The sequence below is a fragment of the Oncorhynchus kisutch genome, unplaced genomic scaffold (genome assembly GCF_002021735.2).
Source record: "Oncorhynchus kisutch isolate 150728-3 unplaced genomic scaffold, Okis_V2 Okis01b-Okis20b_hom, whole genome shotgun sequence".
Classification (NCBI taxonomy): Eukaryota; Metazoa; Chordata; class Actinopteri; order Salmoniformes; family Salmonidae; genus Oncorhynchus; species Oncorhynchus kisutch.
The window spans coordinates 5,664,409-5,685,335 of record NW_022261978.1 but is presented as its reverse complement, the minus strand read 5'-3'; the positions used below and the strand labels follow the sequence as shown (position 1 = coordinate 5,685,335).

At 40.2% G+C, this 20,927-nt stretch overlaps 2 protein-coding genes across 3 annotated transcripts in view; both read left to right on the top strand.

Moving 5' to 3' along the window:
• Nucleotides 1–9,730: 9,730 nt before the first annotated feature.
• On the top strand, nucleotides 9,731–18,488 carry LOC109884511 (GTPase IMAP family member 7). Of its 2 annotated transcripts, XM_031811147.1 has the most exons (5): nucleotides 9,731–9,814; nucleotides 12,202–12,291; nucleotides 14,788–14,823; nucleotides 16,038–16,746; nucleotides 17,308–18,488. In XM_031811147.1, exons 2-5 carry the CDS (start codon nucleotides 12,210–12,212, stop codon nucleotides 17,516–17,518), a joined length of 1,038 nt encoding a protein of 345 aa, XP_031667007.1. In that variant the 5' UTR covers nucleotides 9,731–9,814; nucleotides 12,202–12,209; the 3' UTR covers nucleotides 17,519–18,488. The 2 variants fall into 2 exon arrangements, with proteins under 2 accessions (XP_031667007.1, XP_020332064.2); XM_020476475.2 differs by lacking the exon at nucleotides 14,788–14,823.
• Nucleotides 9,751–20,927, top strand: part of LOC109882405 (GTPase IMAP family member 7-like) — a 34,366-nt gene continuing 23,189 nt past the window's right edge. Inside the window, exon 1 of the mRNA XM_031811149.1 lies at nucleotides 9,751–9,814. The gene's annotated coding sequence lies outside the window, so the exon portion shown is untranslated. The remainder of the gene's footprint in view (nucleotides 9,815–20,927) is intronic.

Sequence of the window (20,927 nt, the reverse complement as noted above, 5' to 3'; positions counted from 1 at the left end):
TGGAGGAGAATGAAGAAAAATTCTACACCCATGAGATGTTCGAGAAGGCCCAGGAAATAATGGACTGGGAAAATACTACGGTTGTGAAATTTTTAAAATCGTGGCCTGTACCTTTAAAAATAGTGACAACACCATTATGGATCCCTTTTGTTCTGAATCAGAAAAAAAAAAGAATTGACATGAAAAAAAAGCTCTCTGATCTTCTATGGGGAACAGATAAGATCAGGGATGAGATCAGAGAAAGGGCAGATTTATCGAATCAAGATAATATAGTGGACTCAGGAGCAAATACAGGTTCTGATGTTCTTGTTTCAACTCCAGCCACCACTGCTACCCCTATCCTAGCCACTCCTACCCCAGCCAGCCCTATCCCATCCTCCTCTATTCCGGCCACCCCTATCCCAGCCTTCACCATGTCATCCACCTTTACAATCACCATTCCACCACTTGCAAATGCATCTCTCTATCTGATAGTGGGAGCTGTTGTAGTCTGCATATTTGCAGTATTTGTAGGTCTATCTTTGATGGGTTAGAAGTTACAATAGATACAGTGCATTCAGAAAGTATTCAGACCGCTTCTCTTATTCCACATTTTGTTACGTTACAGCCAGTTTCTAATATGGATTAAAAAAACAATTTTCCTCTTCAATATACACACAATGCCCCGTAAAGACAAAATGAAAACAGGTTTTTAGAAATGTTTGCAAATGTGTGAAAAATTATATTTACATAAGTATTCAGACCCTTCGCTATGAGTCTCAAAATTGAGTTCAGGTGCATCTTGTTTTCATTTATCGTCCTTGAGATGTTTCTACAACTTGATTGGAGTCCACCTGTGGTAAATTCAATTGATTGGACATTATTTGGGAAAGGCACACATCCGTCTATATAAGGTCCCACAGTTGACAGTGCATGTCAGAGCAAAAACCAAGCTAAGAGGTTGAAGGAATTGTCCGTAGAGCTCAGAGACAGGATTGTGTCGAGGCACAGATCTGGGGAAGGGTACAAAAAAACGTCTGCAGCATTGAAGGTCCCCAAAAACACAGTGGCCTCCATCATTCTTAAATGGAAGAAGTTTGGAATCACCAAGACTCTTCCTAAAGCTGGCCGCATGACCAAACTGAGCAATCGGGGGAGAAGGGCCTTGGTGAGGGAGGTGACCAAGAACCCGATGGTCAGTCTGACAGAGCTCCTCTGTGGAAATGGGAGATTCTTCCAGAAGGACAACCATCTCTGCAGCACTCCATCAATCAGGCCTTTATGGTAGAGTGGCCAGATGGAAGACACTCCTCAGTAAAAGGCAAACATTTATATTAACATACAATATATTCCTCTTATAATTCTAGCATGAACTTTCTCATCAGATCAGTATCTGAATGCATTCTTAGTCTAAATGACTATACATTATAAAGTGTGTAGACCTCCACAATCAACCTGATACCCCAAAATATACAATTTTAGACAAGTCTAAATCAATGATGGGTACAGTTGGCCAACCCCCCCTTCATTCTTCTGGCGTCTCTTCATTGTCTTCTTCAGATAGCTTCACAGTTCAAAGTGGATGGCCCATGATAATGTCCCAATTCCAATGTCTCACTTGGACCGCCACCACCTTATGTATTTTCCATTTGCTAATCAGTACACCAGCAACATGAGAGAAGTTTGGAACGGATCTCTCTCCATGCTCCCTCCACGTGGACTCCTGTCGCACTCTTGAGAGAAAAGGCAGTTGATACCTTCAACTGGATACTGTGTACGGGTTGCTGGCTCTGACTCAGGTCTCATGGTAGAAGTGGTGAAGGACAAGGCCGTAGTGAACGCCATTGTTGCCGTTACTTCAGCCGGTTAGAGGGGGTTTGAGGCTCACACTGTTCTAGGCAAAATTATCCCGGCCATGCATCTAGATACCACCTGGGGTCCCTATCGCCATAACCAGAAAAACAGTTTAGTTTAGGGCAATTCTGATTCAAATAGATCAGATGATACAGTGTCCCTTTTAAGTGGAATAAACACCTTCTAGAAAAAAAACCATCTTAGAGCCCCTTTCAAGTAATCACAGTATATACATATTTTCTGTAGTGCAATCATCCTCCTGAAATTTTTTCCAACCTGTTGCATTCATTTGGTCAAAATATAAAACCTGTTGTTTAACAAATCTAGGACCTTCAAAAACGTTGGGGCGGTCTTATCAGCTTAATATTCGGCACTAAAACATTTACTTGGATCTACTTTAACTTGAAACACTGTTGCACATAATGGAAACCAATTATCGTTTTAGATTACATTACCTTCTTGCTTAAATCACTGGTGGAGTTGTAAAAATCATCTCCCATTCTTCTGCACCAAATGTCCCACTGTGTCACTTACAGCCCACTCGAGCCTAGCGGGCACCACTCGCTTTCACCCGCAGACTAAAACGTTTCATTATTAGAGTCTATTCAAAAACCACTAATAACATATTCCCATTCACATACTGTCAACAATCATTACATTTTAAGTTATCAATTGTGATCATGTTCACAGTTCTAAATTAGTCCTTCAATTTCAACTAAGCAAGCTGCTAAATCATTCAGTTGACATCTTAAAACAAACTGGCTGCTGTATCTAGCTAAGCAAATGTTGGTATAATTGAATTATTGTTTAGTCATTATTCATAAAATTCCTAACAGCAAACCATAGCAATAGTTGAGTTACAATCAGAAACCCAGATTTTAGTAACATAGACCCTATGCCTATAGAAATATCAAGTCAAAATGACAAATCCTGCAAATAGACCAATTATAATGGTTTGTAGTTTTAACATCTGGCCCATAATAACAACACAATTACCAGAAAATAGCCTTAAAGTTCATCCAAGTGTTTCTTTGCAAAGATTTCACATGTGCAAATGGGATTTAGCAGTCAACGAGTTGAATTGACATTCATTGGTTTGGAAACAGATCTGCTGAGTTTAATAAAAGTGGATGTCTTTTCTCCTCAAAGATTATTATTTTGATGGAAAACCTCATTTGGCTTCTTACGTCATTTCAAGTTACGTCTTTATTCTGTGTTAATTCGCTCTAACTTTATGGGAAAAGGGTTTATTTGATAAACACATTTTCCTCTCTTGCTGCGGGAATAAATAAACACATTTTCAGGCTTCATGGGCAGGCTTTCTTTCCCCGACATGTATAACCAGGACAGAGAAAATACCATAAGCGTTTATATTTGTTTTAGTTAGGGGTACCTAAACTGGATATACGCCAATCTTTTTCTGAGCATATTTCCCAGACCTTTTCAGACAGTCGTAGAATGTAAAACCTTATTTTTATCGAATGATTCATAAAGGGACCACACTGAATACTTTCACACCCCTCACGTAGGTCTGGATGGATGTTCCAGTTCTATATTATTATACGTTCCCCCTTGTTACTTTATCAAATCTCTAGTAATCAATTATACCCACGTACAAGTTCTCATGTGTTCATATCTTCACAGAATCTCCATGTAACGTTATAAATCAAAACTTATTATCCAAATTTCAATGAAGTTATTATGTACATTTCTATATCTTATTATCCATATTTCTGATGATCCAAATTTCAATATTTTATTACCCAAACTCCAGGTTAACACTTATTTCCACGGTCACACAACTCTCATACCACATTCACACAGTACTGTTCCCAAACATACTCAATCAATATGTGTTCTTACTTCTATGAGTTTCCACTTCAGGACTAGTTCCTGGAATTACAAAATTTGCACAGTTGCATCTTACCATACAAACCCAAGGCATTATAATGCATTTCACCCCTCTCCTTACAACGACAGTACGTTCACGACTCCGTGTTTTCTCCTCTTAGGACAGTATCATCAGAACTTCCTTGTTATAAAAAAAAAAAATCAGAATCTCATAACCTGAAAGCAGAGGTACGTTCACGACTACATGTCTATTTTCTCAGGACACTACGGTCACGATTTCCTTTCTATTATGACGATTTCTTCCCTCACACAAATCTTATCATCGTAAGCACGGCAGTACGGTCAGGTCTTCTACTCTAGGGCAGTACGGTCAGGTCTTCTACTCTAGGGCAGTACGGTCAGGTCTTCTATTCTAGGGCAGTACGGTCACGACTCCCTCTTTATTATGACAATACCATCAGGATAACATCTCTAAAACGTCAGTACGTTCACGACTTAGTTTTTATTGAATTGTTTTCAAGAAATATTAGTCTCACCCTATTCGATTTGTCTTTGTTTGGGATCCTGTATCCGTCCGCCGGCCCCATCTGGAGGAGCCTGGGAGGGTTGCCTTGAATCACACCTAGAGTGATTCCCATGCACGGTTGACCCTGGTCCCCAGGAGTCGTCAGCAGACAGAGATAAGGATCCCATCCTCGTCACCATGAATGTTGTGGAGAATTCTTTATTAAGTGAGAGAGACTTTGTTAACCCCCCCCCCCCCCCCCCCCCCCCTACATTTCTCAGATGCAAAGACGATTAGAAACAAAGAGAGATTTGTTATACTCCTACAGGCTAACTTTATCTCAGGTTACAAACACCAACTCATTCTAGGTTTTATCACCAAGCCATCATAAATACATTTTTAGCGCCAAGCCCCAGAGGCCCAACTAAGTCACACTCACACAGAAGAGAGAGTTCCCATCAAAGCAATTCGATCCACAAACAGTATTAAATCATAATCTTGTATTTTTCTACCATAATGGGAAGAAGGTTCACCTTCCAACAGGACAACGACTGTAAACACACAGCCAAGACAACACAGGAGTGGCTTCAAGACAAGTCTCTGAATGTCATTAAGTGACCCAGTCAGAGCCTGGACTTGAACCCGATCTAACGTTTCTGGAGAGACCTGAAAATAGCTATACAGTGACGCTCCCCATCCAACCTGACAGAGCTTGAGAGGATCTGCAGAGAAGAATGGGAGAAACTGCCCAAATACAGGTGTGCCAAGCTTGTAACATCATACCCAAGAAGACTCGAGGCTGTGATCACTGCCAAAGGTGCTTAAAGAAAGTACTGAGTAAAGGGTCTGAATACTTATGGAAATGTGATATTTCAGTGTATCTTTTTTATACATTTGAAAAAGAATCTACACAACTGTTGTTGCTTTGTCATGAAGAGGGTATTGTGATGTCATGAGGTATTGTGATGTCATGAAGAGGGTATTGTGTGTAGATTGATGAGGGGGAAAAAATAATTTAATCCATTTTAGAATACGGCTGTAACGTAACAAAATGTGGAAAAAGTCAAGGGGCATGAATAATTTATGAATGCCCTGTATATTTACAGTATATACAGGCTTAATGTTGATTAGTCAGAAGTACCAATAAATAGGGGAGGTTGAGAAATCCACTATAGATAATTTAGTGATGGAGTTGATTAGAGTACTGTAGCGAGAAATGTTATAGTGTACTGCATGTGGTCACTAGTAGTAATGTTATAGTGTACTGCATGTGGTCTCTAGTAGAAATGTTATAGTGTACTGCATGTGGTCACTAGTAGTAATGTTATAGTGTACTGCATGTGGTCTCTAGTAGTAATGTTATAGTGTACTGCATGTGGTCTCTAGTAGAAATGTTATAGTGTACTGCATGTGGTCACTAGTAGTAATGTTATAGTGTACTGCATGTGGTCTCTAGTAGTAATGTTATAGTGTACTGCATGTGGTCTCTAGTAGAAATGTTATAGTGTACTGCATGTGGTCACTAGTAGTAACGTGTGGTAGTGGTAATGGTATAGTGTACTGTATGTAGTCTCTAGTAGTAATGTTATAGTGTACTGTATGTGGTCTGTAGTAGTAATGTTATAGTGTACTGTATGTGGTCTCTAGTAGTAATGTTATAGTGTACTGCATGTGGTCTCTAGTAGTAATGTTATAGTGTACTGCATGTGGTCTCTAGTAGTAATGTTATAGTGTACTGCATGTGGTCTCTAGTAGTAATGTTATAGTGTACTGCATGTGGTCTCTAGTAGTAATGTTATAGTGTACTGCATGTGGTCTCTAGTAGTAATGTTATAGTGTACTGTATGGGGTAGAGGCTCATCAAAGAGAAGGACAATTTAAATAAAATTGAGCACACAGCCATGCAATCTCCATAGACAAGCTCAGTGATTTTCCATGTGGCACCATCATAGGATGCATCCTTTCAAACAAGTCAGAGAGCAGGACAATTATAATTTGACATGGGAAGATCAGCCATTTTATTACTAGTATCTACATTCCAATGGGTTTATTCCAGCACACAGTTGTTTGTTTATTGGGAGTATTTTTTTTCATCAATCAGTTCCACTTTATTTCACATATATACTTTTATTATGTCTTCAATAATTCTATGATAATAATCTATTTAAAAATAACATTCATTTACCAGTTAGCCATCTGTATGTTATGGTTGATTACTTAAGTATTGTTAATAAAAGTGTTTTAGATCAATGAAGCTGTTTTGATTTTAGTATCTTTGATGATTTGAGGTGACAGTTGTATCTAGTGTTGTATGACGTTTCCATATTGTCAATAAAAATATAGTAAAATTAATTGATCTTGTTCTACACTTCATGTATATACTCTTTCTGTCCTGCTAAAGTCTGTTTGTTCAGGGAAGTGGAGGAAAGAACAGGAGACAGAATGAGTGGATATGAATATGAATATCCATATATAGAAGTCAAGAAGTCAGGAAGGAGGAGATTTAAGGTGGTTTGTTGACAGCAACTGCAGTAGTTATTTTGGATGGTAGCAGCACCAGTAGTAGATCAGAAGGTGGTACTGTAGCAGCACCAGTAGTAGATCAGAAGGTGGTACTGTAGCAGCACCAGTAGTAGATCAGAAGGTGGTACTGTAGCAGATCCAGTAGTAGATCAGAAGGTGGTACTGTAGCAGATCCAGTAGTTGATCAGAAGGTGGTACTGTAGCAGCTCCAGTAGTAGTTCAGAAGGTGGTACTGTAGCAGCACCAGTAGTAGTTCAGAAGGTGGTACTGTAGCAGCTCCAGTAGTAGTTCAGAAGGTGGTACTGTAGCAGCTCCAGTAGTAGATCAGAAGGTGGTACTGTAGCAGCACCAGTAGTAGATCAGAAGGTGGTACTGTAGCAGCACCAGTAGTAGTTCAGAAGGTGGTACTGTAGCAGCACCAGTAGTAGTTCAGAAGGTGGTACTGTAGCAGCACCAGTAGTAGTTCAGAAGGTGGTACTGTAGCAGCACCAGTAGTAGTTCAGAAGGTGGTACTGTAGCAGCACCAGTAGTAGTTCAGAAGGTGGTACTGTAGCAGCACCAGTAGTAGTTCAGAAGGTGGTACTGTAGCAGCACCAGTAGTAGTTCAGAAGGTGGTACTGTAGCAGCTCCAGTAGTAGATCAGAAGGTGGTACTGTAGCAGCACCAGTAGTAGTTCCTGTTACAGGTGTTTTAACGGGGTATTTTCATGGTTCAATGCCTTTAAAAACACTGAAAGACCCTGACATATAAAGATGTGGAAGACAAGAGGTTGGAGTGGGAAAAACACTCAGAGTGATTTAAGTGTAGCAGTAGAGTAGATTAATACTGTACAATGAGAATCAACAGACGTCAGATACACGTCCTTTCGTGTATCTGAGTGCAGACACACGTCCTTTCTTTTTACATACAACATGATTGGTTACACTTTACTTGACATCCAGCGTCATAACAGGTTATAACATGTCATAATCATGTCTTAATATGTCATAACAGGTTATAACACTTCATAATAATGTCTTAATATGTCATAACAGGTTATAACACTTCATAATAATGTCTTAATATGTCATAACAGGTTATAACACATCATAATAATGTCTTAATATGTCATAACAGGTTATAACACATCATAATAATGTCTTAATATGTCATAACAGGTTATAACACATCATAATAATGTCTTAATATGTCATAACAGGTTATAACACATCATAATATTGTCTTAATATGTCATAACAGGTTATAACACGTCAATCATGTCTTAAGGCCAGGCACCACAGGCTAATAGGGATTTTTGTTTGTTTACTCTCATCAGGCTGACACTTTACAGGTTCAAAGTAAACATATATGGAAGTTTTTATTTGTTTTTAAATGAAAACCTCATTAAATATGTGCTATTATGTAAATGACGAGAATCCGTTTCTCAACACATTGCTTCAAGGCATAATGTTGTTGTTTCGTTCTATTGGGAGACTCTCAATGGTCAGACTTTTACAGAACAGTTTATCAAACATTAGTAATTTCATGGAATTAGTTAAAAACACAATTCACATGCATGACGGGTGCATATTTTGCATATATTTTACAGTCATAGCTATGTCATGATATGTCATAACAGCTGACATAATGTGTCATAACCTGTCAAAATATGGTCATAACACTGTCATGATACATATATTTAGACCTGTTGTGACATATATTGCATTATTTTATGGTTGGTTATGACACATACATAAGAGTCAAACCCCACAGAACCTACCACTGTAGTTATTTTATGGTTGGTTATGACACCTACATAAGAGTCAAAACCCACAGAACCTACCACTGTAGTTATTTTATGGTTGGTTATGACACCTACATAAGAGTCAAACCCCACAGAACCTACCACTGTAGTTATTTTATGGTTGGTTATGACACCTACATAAGAGTCAAAACCCACAGAACCTACCACTGTAGTTATTTTATGGTTGGTTATGACACCTACATAAGAGTCAAACCCCACAGAACCTACCACTGTAGTTATTTTATGGTTGGTTATGACACCTACATAAGAGTCAAAACCCACAGAACCTACCACTGTAGTTATTTTATGGTTGGTTATGACACCTACATAAGAGTCAAACCCCACAGAACCTACCACTGTAGTTATTTTATGGTTGGTTATGACACCTACATAAGAGTCAAACCCCACAGAACCTACCACTGTAGTTATTTTATGGTTGGTTATGACACCTACATAAGAGTCAAAACCCACAGAACCTACCACTGTAGTTATTTTATGGTTGGTTATGACACCTACATAAGAGTCAAACCCCACAGAACCTACCACTGTAGTTATTTTATGGTTGGTTATGACACCTACATAAGAGTGAAAACCCACAGAACCTACCACTGTAGTTATTTTATGGTTGGTTATGACACCTACATAAGAGTCAAACCCCACAGAACCTACCACTGTAGTTATTTTATGGTTGGTTATGACACCTACATAAGAGTCAAAACCCACAGAACCTACCACTGTAGTTATTTTATGGTTGGTTATGACACCTACATAAGAGTCAAACCCCACAGAACCTACCACTGTAGTTATTTTATGGTTGGTTATGACACCTACATAAGAGTCAAAACCCACAGAACCTACCACTGTAGTTATTTTATGGCTGGTTATGACACCTACATAAGAGTCAAAACCCACAGAACCTACCACTGTAGTTATTTTATGGTTGGTTATGACACCTACATAAGAGTCAAAACCCACAGAACCTACCACTGTAGTTATTTTATGGCTGGTTATGACACCTACATAAGAGTCTAAACCCACAGAACCTACCACTGTAGTTATTTTATGGCTGGTTATGACACCTACATAAGAGTCTCTCATTGGCTAGAAATGACTAGTTTCTGGGAAAATGAAACTTAACAGAATGTAAGGTGAGGCACATTGGGCGCTTTAGTTTTGCATGAGTTTTAGACCATTCCATTGGTCGAGGTAGATCTCCACCCACCTGGGGCACCTGGCTAAGCAAAACCAGCAGGACCACTGCTTCAGGTCTCTCAGTGACAACAGGGGACAACAATATACAGATCTGTGCAACACTAAAAGTGAGTATTCAACTTAACTACCTTACTAATGAAATGTTGTACAACAATCTACTCTACAGTATTTGAATAACTGTAGTACAATATTAAGTTGACATTTTATTGATACCAGGTCTGTTAACATTTATGCATAAATAGTCATATGATTACATTACTTATCATCAAAATGTCAAAACAATATAATCATGTAGCTGTTAACAATCACATTCTGCTATATGTGTGTATTCATACACATCTTAATATTGTAGAACAGTGAAAGAGGAAACATGGTTAGACTTTTACCTGAAACATTTACCTTGATTAGTGCAGAGATAGTGCAGTATACTGTACCTTGTTTAGTGCAGAGATAGTGTAGTATACTGTACCTTGTTTAGTGCAGAGATAGTGCAGTATACTGGACCTTGATTAGTGCAGAGATAGTGCAGTATACTGTACCTTGATTAGTGCAGAGATAGTGTAGTATACTGTACCTTGTTTAGTGCAGAGATAGTGTAGTATACTGTACCTTGATTAGTGCAGAGATAGTGCAGTATACTGTACCTTGTTTAGTGCAGTATACTGTACCTTGTTTAGTGCAGAGATAGTGTAGTATACTGTACCTTGTTTAGTGCAGAGATAGTGCAGTATACTGTACCTTGTTTAGTGTAGAGATAGTGTAGTATACTGTACCTTGTTTAGTGGAGAGATAGTGTAGTATACTGTACCTTGTTTAGTGTAGAGATAGTGTAGTATACTGTACCTTGTTTAGTGCAGAGATAGTGTAGTATACTGTACCTTGTTTAGTGCAGAGATAGTGCAGTATACTGTACCTTAATTAGTGCAGAGATAGTGTAGTATACTGTACCTTGATTAGTGCAGAGATAGTGCAGTATACTGTATCTTGTTTAGTGCAGAGATAGTGTAGTATACCGTATCTTGTTTAGTGCAGAGATAGTGTAGTATACCGTACCTTGTTTAGTGCAGAGATAGTGTAGTATACCGTACCTTGTTTAGTGCAGAGATAGTGTAGTATACCGGACCTTGTTTAGTGCAGAGATAGTGTAGTATACCGGACCTTGTTTAGTGCAGAGATAGTGTAGTATACTGTATCTTGTTTAGTGCAGAGATAGTGTAGTATACCGTACCTTGTTTAGTGCAGAGATAGTGTAGTATACCATACCTTGTTTAGTGCAGAGATAGTGTAGTATACCAGACCTTGTTTAGTGAAGAGATAGTGTAGTATACCGTACCTTGTTTAGTGCTGAGATAGTGCAGTATACTGTACCTTGTTTAGTGCAGTATACTGTACCTTGTTTAGTGCAGTATACTGTACCTTGTTTAGTGCAGTATACTGTACCTTGTTTAGTGCAGTATACTGTACCTTGTTTAGTGCAGTATACTGTACCTTGTTTAGTGCAGTATACTGTACCTTGTTTAGTGCAGTATACTGTACCTTGTTTAGTGCAGTATACTGTACCTTGTTTAGTGCAGAGATAGTGCAGTATACTGTATCATGTTCAAGGGGGCCGATCTTGGGTCAACAGCAGTCTTATAGCAGGTTGTTGCTGTGAGGGACACACCTGCAGGTTTTTGTCAGTACTGACTAAGGTCACACTGCTTAGACGTTGCATGCATCAACCAATGGTTGACTGACAGATTGCAAAAACACATGATCGGATTTGTTGATGTGTAAAATACCTATCCAGGCATTGTAAGATCTAGCGTGTGGTGGTTCATTTCTTTACTATCAAAGGTGGAGAGACAAACTTATCACACAAGTCAGAGTTATACTTAAACTAAATCTTTAATGACTTATTAATAAGGGAGCAGGTCAATACAACGCACACATATAAAGTGAATCGATTGAGTCTCTACGATAATGTTGGCTGGTCGACGAATCACCCTCAGATGATCTATAGAATGGGTCACCTATAATTCATAGCAGACAGACGTCAGCAACGTCTGAGCAGAGGAACAGAGGAACAGAGGAACAGAGGAACACACCCTTTGTGTCCTGACACCTCCCGACTTCCACATTGTTTAAATGTTCACCTCTAACTGGTTTATCTGGTCTTAACAGCAGCAGCCAGGCAACGGTAGAGTAATGGCCATGTTTAGAATGGTATTTGATACATGAGTACATTATGTTCACCTGATGTAGGCTACGTTGTTAGGGAATGTACTGTGTTTATCCACAATTATACCACATATCATTACTCTTTTTATAGTTTATAGTTTAATCGTTTTTGTGGTTTGAAAGTCAAGTAGCAGAAAAAATATATAATTTAGTCCCTCCTCATCTATAAACGTTGGAACTTTGCCGAACACTCTGCATGAGTCACCGAAGAAATGTGGACTTTGTATTTTGTAATGAGGTCATCGTCTGTTTCCATGTTTTTGATTGGCTGCAGTTGTAGTAATGGAACAAGGAAGAGGAGGGACTCTGAAGATTCTGTTCCTGTTGACACTCTTTCTGCAAGACTTCACTGGTCAATGCCAAGGTACACACACACACACACACACACACACTTGTTTGTTTATTTGGATCCCATTGTCTTTTCCAGAGGCAGCAGATGATTTTCCTGGGGTCAACAGAAAACACAAAACATGACAAGTAACTAAACACTGATAGACAAGGACAGTCACACAAATAAATAAATAGATATAATAATAACAGTTTTTTCCAACTGCTTACACACGTTTTCAAAACTGTCTCCTTTTTTTCAAAACTACACACAATTCCCAAAACTGCACACACAAAATGCCTCACATCTACTTCAAAATGCCACAAACACATGTCAGAATGAAGCATTTGCATCAAATGGCAAACACTGCTTTCATAATAGTACATTTTTGGATATACCATGTAAACACTGTTGTTCTAAATCTAAAGCTCTTTGGTCTTTCATAGGCTTATATCTACATTTCAATACAATGTTCTACAGTGAAAGTCATCTGCTGAGAGGGGTAACAAGTACACTGTAAACACCAATGCAATGTAGAAACAGAAAATATTTATTAGGCCAAACATTACTGTTGTATACAGTAGCATACAACAAAACCATAAACATATGTAAACCAAAAGTATATTCTTTAGAATACAGTAAAGAACACAATTGTGTGTGTGGGGTCCCAGGGGGAGTCACCAGTGCTAAGCTACCCTTCATCTCTTCTCCGGCCTGGGTCTGGCCACAATACTTCGTGCACATCACAAGATACGCTTTCTCTTGCCAAACATCGAGGGAAGTATCTCCTAGTGTGGCGTATCCAACCTTGGACAGAGGCAACCTCTATGTCCCCACATGCGTCCTCCATTGCCTGGAGAAGCGGCATGCGGGCATAGGGTTGGCGATCATACACTTTCCAGCGCCGGGCTGAGAAGAATTCCTCTATGGGATTTAGAAAAGGTGAATATGGGGGTAGGTACAAAACTACAAATTGTGGATGGGTGGCAAACCAGTTTTGGACCAGAACGGCCCAGTGAAAACTAACATTGTCCCATAAAACCACAAATCTAGCAGGCTCCTGATCTGGATCAGGGACAAACATTGTGTAAATTGTATCCAGAAAAGTGAGCATATGGCCGGTGTTGTACGGACCCAGTGTGACATTGTGATGGAGGACCCCGTTTTGAGTGATGGCAACACACATAGTTATATTACCCCCACGCTGTCCAGGGACATTGGTAAATGCCCTCTGTCCTATTACATTTCTTCTGCGGCCAACCTCATCCACATAAATAAATTCATGGTGAATTACATGGGCATCCAGCTCCAATACTCTCTGTAACAGACAAAAGGATATACAGATGAGTAAATATGGTATGTCTGAAGTACTGGAAGTAGTGTTGCATACATACCTCTACAAAGTCATGTCGCATATTCTTGACTCTGTCAGAGTTTCTCTCAAATGGCACCTTGTGAAGTTGTTTCATCGTCACTCGGTGCCGTTGGAGGATGCGTTGTATGGTCGACAGGCTTACAGCATTGATGTTGTTAAATATGGTGTCATTATTCAAGATATGCTCTCTTATCTCTCGAATCCTAATTGCATTGTTGGCCAAAACCATATTTATAATTGCAGTCTCTTGTACATCTGTAAACAAGCGTCCTCGTCCTCCATGATGTCTTTGCCTTTCCACTCTGTATTCAAACACAGTATGTGTTCAGCATAGGAACTGTAAACAATGTACAAAAAAATGTAGTACAGCATGATAACCAACCTCATTCATTCAATGCAGTGCAGTAAATGGATGGCTTAGAGTTACAAATGCGTACACAATACTATGCAGTCATACGTATTTTACAGTACATTACTGTAATGCTAAAATAGTCATTATATAGTTGCATACCTGTTCTCATTTCTGAAGGTTCGAATTATGGACGCCACTGTAAATCGACTCAAGTTGGGCTCGACTCTCAGTCCAGCCTCTCTCATGGTCAAACCGTGGTTGATCACATGATCAACAAGTGTTGCCCTAATCTCAGAGATGGCTCTCCTTCCTTCTCTTCTTTGCCCTCATCCTCTTCTTCCTCTTCCTCCTACTCCTCTTGCTCTCTGTCCATTGTTGGCCATAATTGTTCAAAACCGGTAATATGACCTATAACCTATTTATAGGCCTATTTTACAGTAAAGCAGTGATTGGTTAGTGATCAGTTAAGCTATTAGTGTATGCACATGTGAGGAGTGTGTGTGGTGAATAAGTGTAGCATTTTGATTGGTTGTGTTTGGAAAAGGAAAGCAAGTCCCTTCCTGTTAGATTTTTGTGTTTTAGGTAGAGAATTGTGTGTAGTGTTTTGAAAAAAGTGTTTTATGCAATTGACAACTGAGTCAAAGGCTGAGAAATAGCTTATGGTTTTGGATATTTGGTGTGTAGTTTTGCACTTTAAGTAAGAGGTTTCAAAAATCGTGTGACATGAAAAGATTGTGTGTAAGCAGTTGGAAAAAACTGTAATACAATACAATGTAACGGTTCTCTTCTTCCTCTTCCTCTGCAGGGATCGGACCAAGACGCAGCGTAGTTATAATTCATGGTACTTTTAATAACGAAAACTATACATGAAATAAACTACAAAACAAGAAACCTGAAAACCCGAAACAGTCCCGTGTGGTACAAACACTGACACAGGAGACAACCACCCACAAAACCCAACACAAAACAGGCTACCTAAATATGGTTCCCAATCAGAGACAATGACTAACACCTGCCTCTGATTGAGAACCATATCAGGCCAAACATAGAAATATACAAACCAGACACACAACATAGAATGCCCACCCAGCTCACATCCTGACCAACACTAAAACAAGGAAAACACACAAGAATGATGGTCAGAACGTGACATACAATAAAAATATTGATGTGTTTGTGTCCCTTCACAGTCCCATTCAATGACAAGTTGCTTAGTCTTTTATTTTATTTATTTGGGATGGCAGGTAGCCTAGTGTTTAGAGCGTTGGGCCAGTAACCAGCAGGTAGCCTAGTGTTTAGAGCGTTGGGCCAGTAACCAGCAGGTAGCCTAGTGTTTAGAGCGTTGGGCCAGTAACCAGCAGGTAGCCTAGTGTTTAGAGCGTTGGGCCAGTAACCAGCAGGTAGCCTAGTGTTTAGAGCGTTGGGCCAGTAACCAGCAGGTAGCCTAGTGTTTAGAGCGTTGGGCCAGTAACCAGCAGGTAGCCTAGTGTTTAGAGCGTTGGGCCAGTAACCAGCAGGTAGCCTAGTGTTTAGAGCGTTGGGCCAGTAACCAGCAGGTAGCCTAGTGTTTAGAGCGTTGGGCCAGTAACCAGCAGGTAGCCTAGTGTTTAGAGCGTTGGGCCAGTAACCAGCAGGTAGCCTAGTGTTTAGAGCGTTGGGCCAGTAACCAGCAGGTAGCCTAGTGTTTAGAGCGTTGGGCCAGTAACCAAATGGTTGCTGGATCGAATCCCCGAGCTGACAAGGTCCAAATCTGTCATTCTGCCCCTGAACAAGGCAGCTAATTTACTGTTCCCGGTAGGCCGTCATTGTAAATAAGGAGTTGTTCTTAACTGAGCCTAGTTAAAAAAAAGGTTAAATGAAGAAACTGTGAAGAGACCTCTGGTGGCATGTCTTGTGGGGTCTATATGGGTGAATAAGCTGAATGGTATTTGATTATTTGACTAGAAGAGAGACAGTCAATGTCTCATCAACCCTCAACCAGGAAAGACACAGACACACACATTAGCCTTTTATCAAGACACTATCAACTCAAGCACTTCTTGTCTGTTTTCACAGATTCAGAGCAGCGGTCTGACCTGAGGATTGTTCTGGTGGGGAAGACTGGATCAGGGAAGAGTGCAACAGGAAACAGAATTCTGGAAGGAGATGCATTTACAGCAAAGTCATCTCCAGTATCTGTGACTGTTCACTGTGAGAAACAGAGTGGAGTGGTGGATGGGAGGAAGATTGATGTCATCGACACCCCGGGGCTCTATGACACAACAATGTCTAAAGAAGAGATGAAAAGTGAGATAGAAAAGGCCATCTACATGTCAGTCCCAGGACCTCACGCCTTCCTGCTGGTGATCAGACTGGGGGTGAGGTTCACAGAGGAGGAGAGGAACACTGTGAAGTGGATCCAGGAGAACTTTGGAGAAGAAGCCTCAATGTACACCATCATTCTGTTCACACATGAAGATCAACTGGAGGGGAAATCAGTCAAAGAGTTTCTGGCCGAGAGCCCAGAGTTACGGAAACTCATCAATATCTGTGGGGGCAGATATCACTCCCTAATCAATGACAAGAGAGAAGACAACACTCAGGTCACAGAGCTGCTGAAGAAGATCGAGGAGATGGTGAAGGACAATGGAGGGGAACACTACATCACTGAGATGTACCAGGAGGCCCAGAGGAAGATCGAAGCAGAAGCGCTGGAGAGGAGGAGGCAGGAAGAGAACAAGAGAGAGAGAGAGAGAGAGAGGACTGTGGAGGAAATTCTAATCAAGTGAGAGAGACTTTAATTTCTTCAAACAGTTATCTTTTTAAAATATTGTTTCATCATTGCAATAATGAAGCTGGTCGACCGCAGACTCTGAAGTGGGATCCATGAGCAGAACAGAGCTACAATATGTTGTAGTTCATCCTCCTGGATGTGCATGACAGTCAAACAGATGTGTAGAATTATAAAAAGGTACATTGTGATATCAAGCAACAGACAGCAGGATTTACATTGCACCAGGTCTCTAGGTCATTTACTGCTTGTTTATACATAATCACTAATGTAACATAGACACCAGGTCCTTCCCTCAAATGATGAGGTCCAGAATTAATCTGTCATTTTGGAGAAATAAACTGGAGGGAGGGTCTGCCTGGCACCGGTAGACAGGCACACAGACACTAATCATGGAATGGAATGCAGTCTTTAGGTTTTTATCACCAAATCAATTGCCAGCCCAAGCTTCAGAGGCACAACTCAGTTCCACAGACACAGATGAGACAGTACTAAGGAACCTTATTCGATGCATAAACATTATTAAAACATAATCTTGTAATTTATCTACCATAGGATGCAGGAGGAGGAAGAAATAAGAAGAAGAGAAGAGAAATTGAATGACTGCAAGTGGTATGCCAGTACGGCTGCATTGGGGTTGGGAGCCATGCACAGCTCTCCATGGTCCTTAGCAGCAGGGGCTGTATTAGCCGCTGTTAAAGGTTATGAATGCTGGGGCACCTATTTCAAATCAGGTAGTTCCACCTCAGAAGACCAGGAGAAATAAGATTTCCACATCCATCATCTCAGATTGTTTTGAAGTTAAGATGAATTATGGTGTTATATAATATACATAGAATGTGATCTCTGAGAAATTTAATAAATAAATTAAATTTATTGTGCCCCAATTTGACATTTTAATTGATAGGATTCATATACTATTCAATAAATATAGTACCCAACATCTGATCTGGATCCAATTTTTCCCCAACAATGACTAAGAACAAAGAATGGTCAAAAGCCTCAGATCAGATGTTGGGTATTATTTCACACTAATGACTTGTTATCTGGAGGGCGGCCATTTGCATCTCCCCAATGGTCCTAATGTGGAATCTGTAACCATGCCGATATCATGGACTGTAATGGTTTGAGAACATTCCCATTACCAGGCAACTCTTTTTGTTTATATTTACAACTCAGGTCAGGTATGTTGGCCTGTAGAGTCCCTTGGGAAACCCAACTACCAAACCATCCAATGATGGGATTTATAAATAAACAATCTGGGCTCCTGAAAGGACTGATCTCTATAACATAAGTGTTATATATGTGTTGGAGGAAATTATAGTTGAAATGATTAATTATGTATACATTAATTAGAACCATTAATTTTAATACTATTATGTTGTGGTATGAGTATGGGTTTTTGGTTAAACTAGGACTGAAAATGTAGGTAAAACGAATGAATTGTCTGTACCCTGCGGGTTTAAGGGAGAAGGAGGGTATATCTCTTTAGACAGATAAGAATGTTCTTTGATGTTCCATTAGTGGAGAAGAGTATATCTTTTAGACAGATTGGAATGTTTGCTTTATGAGGAGAGTAGGAGACAATCTCCAGACCTGAAGACACTGCGCTATTGTGTTGATCGGAGAAAGTGTGAGAACTGATGACGTCATTTTTATCTTCTCTTTAAAATGTAATGTTCTTTGTATTTTGGGCCAGTACTCATTAAGAATAAATGCTGAACTTGTTTTTAAGACTGGTCTCTCGCTATTTCATGCAAATGATAATCCTACAAATTATTATGGAATAGATACAGTGTGAATTTGGTTTTAGCTACAAAACATATAGGAATTTAGAATTCCTCGAACAATATGCTAACTTCTGAAAGGACTGATCTCTATAACATACGTGCTATATATGCTAACTTCTGAAAGGACTGATCTCTATAACATACGTGCTATATATGCTAACTTCTGAAAGGACTGATCTCTTGGGGCGGCAGGGTAGCCTAGTGGTTAGAGCGTTGGACTAGTAACCGGAAGGTTGTGAGTTCAAACCCCCGAGATGACAAGGTACAAATCTGTCGTTCTGCCCCTGAACAGGCAGTTAACCCACTGTTCCCAGGCCGTCATTGAAAATAAGAATTTGTTCTTAACTGACTTGCCTGGTTAAATAAAGGTAAAATAAAAAAATAAAAAAATAAATCTCTATAACATACGTGCTACATATGCTAACTTCTGAAAGGACTGATCTCTATAACATACGTGCTATATATGCTAACTTCTGAAAGGACTGATCTCTATAACATACGTGCTATATATGCTAACTTCTGAAAGGACTGATCTCTATAACATACGTGTTATATATGCTAACTTCTGAAAGGACTGATCTCTATAACATACATGCTATGCTAACTTCTGTAAAGTGGTAAAACATTTTAAACAACCCCCCCCCCCCCCCTCCCTTGTTGTCCCAGCAGGGTTTCACAGCCTCTGGTCCCATACTAGAATACATTTACATGTGTGGTACTTTTAATAACCATTTAGCTTCAGCTGGACAATTATTAGAAAGGATCATCTCTGAAGATGCATATCATTCTACTATAGAGAGTCTCCTGGTCACATGACCTTGTGAGAACGATACACTAAAAGACTCAGACTTTATCTTCAGTTCCCCATTTAATGTCTATGATGTGCTAAGTTAAAGAGTTGAAGAAAAAAAAACTAATATCCGTAGCTGATTCACATAATCCCTTTTTACTCTCTGCACCACTTATCACAGAACCATTGACCGATGTATTTTAACTTGACAGTTGTTTCTGGTGGTGTCCTTATGATCTGTAAAGCAGGACATGTCCTCCCCCTACATAAAGGAGGACATCCTTCTGACTTACATAACTACAAACCCTCCCCTCACCCGGACGATGCCAGCCTATTGTGTGCCATCCTATGGGGACTCCCGATCACAGCCAGTTGTGATACGTGTGTGAACGTCTGACGTCATTTCCGGTCACAACTTGCAGGCTTGTTTTCGAGTTGCTGTGCGTTTTGTTGCCAACCTGTTTTGCTACCTGACAACTTTACGGTTTTCACTTTTTAATTACCGTTCATATATTTATTTATTTTTTCCTCAACTTTTTCACTCCGGACACTTTATCTGGACACGATTCGTCAGGACCTCCAACAGCCGAAGCTAAGTAGTAACATTAACATGATGCCTTCTAATTGCAGCCGCTGTACTCGCCTTACGGCGAGGATAGCTGTGCTGCAAGCCCAGCTTCAGACGCAATCGTTAGGCAAGGGTAATTTCAGTGTAGGAAAGGATGAAACAGCGTCTGTGGCACCAGTAAGTACAGATAGTAGTGTAAATCCCCTGGCACAGTCCCCGCAGCCGGACAACTTTCTCACGGTTTCTGGAAGGAAATGCTGTAGGAACGCTCAACCGGTGTCGCTCATTCAGCCGACTGAAACTTTCAACCGGTTTTCCCCATTAAGCAGCGGGTCGGAGTCAGAGGCCGATTCTTCTCTGGTCTCTACTCCTCCCGGTACGGGGTCTGAGACGCCGAAGCTTCCCACCATTAGCTCTGACAAATTGAAAACTCTAGTCATTGGCGACTCCATTACCCGCAGTATTAGACTTAAAGCGAATCATCCAGCGATCATACACTGTTTACCCGGGGGCAGGGCTACCGACGTTAAGGCTAATCTGAAGATGGTGCTGGCTAAAGCTAAAACTGGCGAGTGTAGAGAGTATAGAGATATTGTTATCCACGTCGGCACCAACGATGTTAGGATGAAACAGTCAGAAATCACCAAGCGCAACATAGCTTCTGCGTGCATATCAGCTAGAAAGATGTGTCGGCATCGAGTAATTGTCTCTGGCCCCCTCCCAGTTAGGGGGAGTGATGAGCTCTACAGCAGAGTCTCACAACTCAATCGCTGGTTGAAAACTGTTTTCTGCCCCTCCCAAAAGTTAGAATTTGTAGATAATTGGCCCTCTTTCTGGGACTCACCCACAAACAGGACCAAGCCTGACCTGCTGAGGAGTGACGGACTCCATCCTAGCTGGAGGGGTGCTCTCATCTTATCTACCAACATAGACAGGGCTCTAACTCCTCTAGCTCCACAATGAAATAGGGTGCAGGCCAGGCAGCATAGTGGAGTCTGCCATTAGCACAGTCAGTGTAGTCAGCTCA